Below are 6,216 nucleotides of genomic sequence, written 5' to 3' on the forward strand. Positions count from 1 at the left end.
TGAGACTCCGTCTCAAAAAAAAAAAAAAAAAAAAAAAAAAAAAAATTTAAAAAAACCTTAAAAAAAAATTAAAAAACAAGGGTTTAAAAAAAAAAAAAATACAAATTGTCAAGAAACCTTGAAAAAACATTAAAGCACAGGAGTTATCAAAACAAAATACATAGCAAGATATAATTTTCCTTATCAAATACGTAAGGAACTTTTCCTTAAAGAGTCCTGCACCGTTGAAATGGACATTTTCATGCCTTGCAAGTATATCGACACCCTTATTATACACTATTGGTGTTATTATATCATTATTATTATATAATATTGTTAAACCCTATTGGTATAATTTTTTTCTGACCATCAGCTTGGCAGTATGAATCAGGAACCTTGAAAATATTCTGCTACCCTGAACACTTGTCTTCCAGAAATCTAGCTTGCTAAAGATATCAGAGAGGGCATAATGACTTATGCAGATATCTTCCCAGCTTATTTAATAATGAGAAGATCTGAAACAACTTTAAAAGTAGGGCAAGGTCTTATGTATTATATTACATGTGTGAAAGTACATCTTTCCACTGCAATATTTACAGCCATTGACACTTTGTTTTCTCTTACAAACAGAGAAGATAAAACAGTATTAAGAGTATTTTCTCTGGGTTGGACAATCAATGGTGATTTTAACTTTTACATTTTCTTTTTTCTTCTGTATTATTTACTATGAACTTATATGATCCTTATAATTAAAGGAAAAGCAAATACCTTAAATGTTCTCCTTGTACTCCTCCCAACATACTGCCTCGTTCTGTCCCCAACAGCCCTGTGAGTAGGGAGGACATGTTTTTGCCTTTTGATGTGCAAGTTCAGGTACCTGCCACCCGTGAGGGTGGGCACAGCAGGGTAGTTTTAAAGAACAGTCTGAACGGCCGGGCGCGGTGGCTCAAGCCTGTAATCCCAGCGCTTTGGGAGGCCGAGACAGGCGGATCACGAGGTCAGGAGATCGAGACCATCGTGGCTAACATGGTGAAACCCCGTCTCTACTAAAAAAAAAAAAAAAAAAAAAAAAAGAATGGTCTGAACTTGGTAGGTCTGGGCTTCCAGACAGTAGAGTGGCATGGATTGTATTGTTGATGATTGTGAGAGACCACTGGGCCGGCTATCGATAAGCTCCTCAGAGAAGCAACTATCAGAATGGAAACAGAAAATCGCCTTCAGATGTTAGGTCTTCTTCCCTCCTCGCATTGAGGCAGGTCCCATTCATGTGTTCTGTTGTTTCAGATTCTGCTCATCTCGTTCCTGTGGGGAGCCTATTTCTCCTTGCTGACCTCGTTTGCTCCTTCGTACATCTGGTTTGTCTTCCTGAGGACGATGGTGGGCTGTGGTGTGTCCGGCCACTCACAGGGGTAAATATGTTACCCAGAGGGCCTGAGACAGAAACGTGTACCCCTGCGGGTCCTGACGCACACTCTGCACTTAACGGACCAAAAGCATTGTGAACCCAGCGTATCTGAGACAGCTTTTGGTCCATTTAGAAAGTTTATTTTTGCCAAAGTTAAGGATGTGGCCGTGACACAGCCTCAGGAGGCCCTGAGGACACATACCCAAGGTGGCCGGGGTAGAGCTTGTTTTATACACTTTAGGGAGACGTAATACATCATTTAATACATGTAAGATTGACATTGGTTCCATCTGGAAGGGCAGGACAACTCAAAGAGTGAGGGCTTCCAGACCACAGGTAGATGTAAACATATGACTTTTTTTTTTTTTTTGAGTTAGAGTCTTGCTTTGCTGCCCAGGCTGGAGTGCAATGGCACAATCTCAGTTCGCTGCAACCTCCGCCTCCTGGGTTCAAGCGATTCTCCTGCCTCAGCCTCCAAGTAGCTGGGATTACAGATGCCTGCCACCATGCCTGGCTAATTCTTTGTATTTTTAGTAGAGATGGGGTTTCGCCATGTTGGCCAGGCTAGTCTTGAACTCCTGACCTCAGGTAATCCACCTGCCTTGGCCTCCCAAAGTGCTAGGATTACAGGTGTGAGTCACCGTGCCCGGCTGATCTAAACGTATTCTGATTGGCATTGGTTGAAAGAGTTGTCAGTAGAAAAGAATGTCTAGTTTAAGACATTCTGGTCTCCACAACCAAGGTTTTATCATGCCAATGAAGCCTCCGGGTAGCCAGCTTCAGAGAAAATAGATCGTAAATGTTTCTTACCAGACTTAAGGTCTGCGCTGATGTTAATACTGGAAGGGTATAATAATGAGGCATGTCCGACCGCACTTCCTGTCGTGGCCTGAACCAGTGTTTCAGGTTAAATTTTAGAGTACTCTGGCTGAGGAGGGAATCCATTCAGATGGTGGTGGTTGGGAGGTGAATGGGGGCGGGGGGACGGGACGCTTCAAATTTTATTTCCGATTTACAGCATTAATAAGTTACAGATTTATGGAAGTCACTTGTGCAAATTCAGTTTGAGCTTTGTTTGGTTTTTAGTGATAGCTGCTTATTTAATGCTCCAGCAGGAGCAATTTTCTCTTTAAAATGGTGCTTGATGGTGAGGCTAACAAAGTGCTACATCAAGCATGTGTTAGCTTTTTTGTTAATAAGGCTATTCATTGTTTTGTAGATGTGTAATATTTTGTTACAGTAAATGCTAATGAAAAGTGTCATATTAGGTAACAAAAATGTCAACCCAGGCTGGGCGCTGTGGCTGGCACCTGTAATCTGAGCACTTTGGGAGACTGAGGCAGATCCCTTGAGCCCAGGAGTTCAAGACCAGCCTGAGCAACATAGTGAGACCCTCTCTCTTCAAAAAAAATTTTTTTTTTGAAGTCAATCCAAACATCATTTATTAATTTCTTAAATTTGTTGGAAGAGTTTAGTTTGACCATAAGCCCCTGTAACATTTAGGAGTAACTATTTTTAAGTACTATCACCCTATGATTTAAGACTCCTCTTGTAAAAGGGAGGGGGGGGAATATGTCAGATGGGATCGAACTAGAGTGACTCCATCTTGAACAGGGGCTGGGTAAAATGAGGCTGAGACCTGCTAGACTGCATTCTCAGGAGGTTAGGCGTTCCTAGTCACAGGAAGAGATACGAGATCAGCAGGACTGCTTTCACAAGATACAGGTCACAAGAGACCCCGCTGATAAAACAAGGTGTGGTAAAGAAACCGGCCTAAACCCACTAAAACCAAGATGGCGACCAAAGCGAGCTCTGGTTGTCTTCACTGCTTATTATACTCTAATTATAATGTATTAGCATGCCAAAAGACACTCCCACTGGTGCCAGGACAGCTTGCAAATGCCATGGCAATGTTCAGAAATTATCCTAAATGGCCTAAAATAGGGAAGACCCCTCAGTTGCAGGAATTCCCCACCCCTTGAATTAACAGGGCCCCTTGGGCTCTTCTCTTCTTGGTGCCTTGGAGCAGGTTATTCTTAAAATATTTTAGGAGATGTCAAATCACCTAATTACTGCCTTCATGTGTTAGAGAAAGAATTGCTCTTCCTTGGGGCATACAGTAAACTTTGAGCTTTGAAGCCCTAAAGGAGTAGAAGCTAAGTAAAAATGTAAAACATTCCCCAGGAAACAGCTCAATAAATATGTTAAAATCCCCAAATTCTGGCTAATAGCAGCAGAGAAGAGCAATTAGAAAACTGATGGAATATATTTCCATTTATTCTTCTATTCACAAAGAAAATATGTACTTAATTAGAAACTTGTGCCTCGACTGTCCTCATGAATTGAGAGAACTATTTACCTTCTCTTGAGTATGTTTTCATTTCCCAATATGTTTTAGAAAAGAGAGTCAGGCTGGGTGCAGTGGCTCACCCCCGTAATCCCAGCCCTTTAGGAAGCCGAGGTGCAACAGTTGCTTGAGGCCAGGATTGGCAATATAGCAAGATCCCATCTCTACAAAAAATTAAAAAATCAGCTGGGTGTGGTGGTGAGCACCTGTAATCCCAGCCACTTGGGAGGTTGAGGGGAGAGGATCTCTTGAGCCCAGGAGTGTGAGGCTGCAGTGAGCTGTGATCAAACCACTGTACTCCAACCTGGGAGACAGCCAGACTTTGTCTCTTAAATAAATAAATAAATAGGAAAAGGGAATCAGGCTTGGGAAAACGTTTTGCCAATGCTTCCCTTGGCAAAACAGATAAGGCTTATATTTCTTTTTTTTTTTTTTTTTTCTTTTGAGATGGAGTTTTGCTCTTGTTGCCCAGGCTGGAGTGCAATGGCACGATAACGGCTCCCCACAACCTTCACCTCCTGGGTTCAAGTGATTCTCCTGCCTCAGGCTCCTGAGTAACTGGGACTACAGGCATGCGCCACCACACCTGGCTAATTTTGTATTTTTAACAGAAACGGGGTTTTTCCATGTTGTCCAGGCTGGTCTTGAACTCCCGACCTCAGGTGATCCACCCACCTCGGCCTCCCAAAGTGCTGGGATTACAGGTGTGAGTTACCGCACCCGGGCAGGCTTACATTTCTTAAGTGTTAGAAGGTTTCAAGTATTGGGAGTAAAGATGTAAACCCAGGAGCAGCTGTCAGTTTAGTTCTTAGTGTTCTCTTATGCAGATATTAGCTGTCACAATTCTCTTCTGATATATCATCGACTTCTATGCTTTTGAATTCTTTATCCCTGTGACAAGAAAAACTGATTATTTTTTAAAAGATTATTTAGTTTTTTTAAAACAAAATTGTGCTTTTTCCCACTTCCTGTTTAGGTTAATCATAAAGACTGAATTTTTGCCCACGAAATATCGAGGCTATATGTTACCCTTGTCTCAGGTAAGGCAACATAGGAGTTCTACCTGCCTTTGGCATCCTATGGGATATGATGTACATACAGGCATACCTTGGAAATATTGCTGGTTTGGTACCAGATGGCCATAATTAAGCGAGTGTCAGAATAAAGTGAGTCACACAACCTTTTTGGTTTCTCAGTGTGTGTAAATGTTATGTTTACACTATACTAAAGTCTAGTAAGTGTGCAATAGCATCATGTCTAAAAAGCAAGGTACACACCTTAATTTTAAAATACTTGATGGCTGATAAATTCTAATGATCTCCTGAGCCTTAAGAGGGTCATAATCTTTTTGCTGGTAGAAGGTCTTTCCTCAGTGTTGATGGCTGCTAGCTTATCAGGGTGGTGTTTGCCGAACATTGGGGTGGCTGTGGCAATTCCTTAAACAAAGATAACAATGAAGTTTGCCACATCAATGGACTTCTTTTCCTGAAAGCGTTCTCTGTAGGATGCAATGCTGTTTGATAGCATTCGACCCACAGTAGAAAAACTCTTTCAAAATTGCAGTCAGTTCTTCCAAACTGTGCCACTGCCTTATCAACTAAGTTTATGAATAATCTAAATTCTTTGTTGTCATTTCAACAACGTCATAGCCTCTTCACCAGAGTAGATTTCATCTCAAGGAATCACTTCTGTTGCTTATCCATAAGAATATAATCCTATAATATATATTACAGTAATAAATGAATATATACATATATTACACAAATACAGTATATATCACACTAATATATTGCATGTACATATATGTAAAATATATGTAAATATATTAGTATAATATATACATAGTAGTATATATACATTTATATGCACATATATTACTGTAGAGTGTGTGTGTAGGGGTATGTGTGTGTATGTGTGTGCATGTGTAACTTATATCACCTTGAAGGATAAGTGAGGCTCTTATATTTTTATTTTATTTTTTTGAAACGGAGTTTCACTCTTGTTGCCCAGGCTGGAGTGGAATGGCGCGATCTCAGATCACTACAACCTCTGCCTCCTGGGTTCAAGCAATTCTCCTGCCTCAACCTCCCAAGTAACTGGGATTACAGATGTGTGCCACCATGCCCGGCTAACTTTTTATATTTTTAGTAGAGACGGGGTTTCACCATGTTGGCCAGGCTGGTCTCAAACTCCTGACCTCAGGTGATCCACCTGCCTCGGACTCCCAAAGTGCTGGGATTACAGGCGTGAGCCACTGTGCCCAGCCGGCTCTGATTTTTTTTTTTTTTTTTTGAGACAGGGTCTTGCTCTGTCGCCCAGGCTGGAGTTCAGTGGTGCGATCTCAGCTCACTGCAACCTCTGCCTCCTGGGCTCAAGTGATCCTCCCACCTCAGACACCCGAGTAACTGGGATTACAGGTATGCACCACCACGCCATCTGATTTTTGTATTTTTTGTAGAGATGGGGTTTCTCCGTGTTGCCTAGG

The 6,216-nt window shown here is 41.6% G+C and overlaps 1 protein-coding gene across 2 annotated transcripts in view; it reads left to right on the forward strand.

Moving 5' to 3' along the window:
* The window catches only part of SVOPL (SVOP like), an 81,407-nt gene that overhangs the window by 20,434 nt on the left and 54,757 nt on the right, over nucleotides 1–6,216 (forward strand). The window contains exons 5-6 of one of the 2 annotated variants that reach the window (XM_017880391.1): nucleotides 1,264–1,388; nucleotides 4,708–4,771. In XM_017880391.1, coding sequence (XP_017735880.1) covers nucleotides 1,264–1,388; nucleotides 4,708–4,771 — 189 coding nt within the window. The remainder of the gene's footprint in view (nucleotides 1–1,263; nucleotides 1,389–4,707; nucleotides 4,772–6,216) is intronic. The other variant, XM_017880392.1, reaches the window with a different exon arrangement.

This window comes from Rhinopithecus bieti, unplaced genomic scaffold (genome assembly GCF_001698545.2).
Source record: "Rhinopithecus bieti isolate Rb0 unplaced genomic scaffold, ASM169854v2 scaffold_11401, whole genome shotgun sequence".
Lineage (NCBI taxonomy): Eukaryota > Metazoa > Chordata > Mammalia > Primates > Cercopithecidae > Rhinopithecus > Rhinopithecus bieti.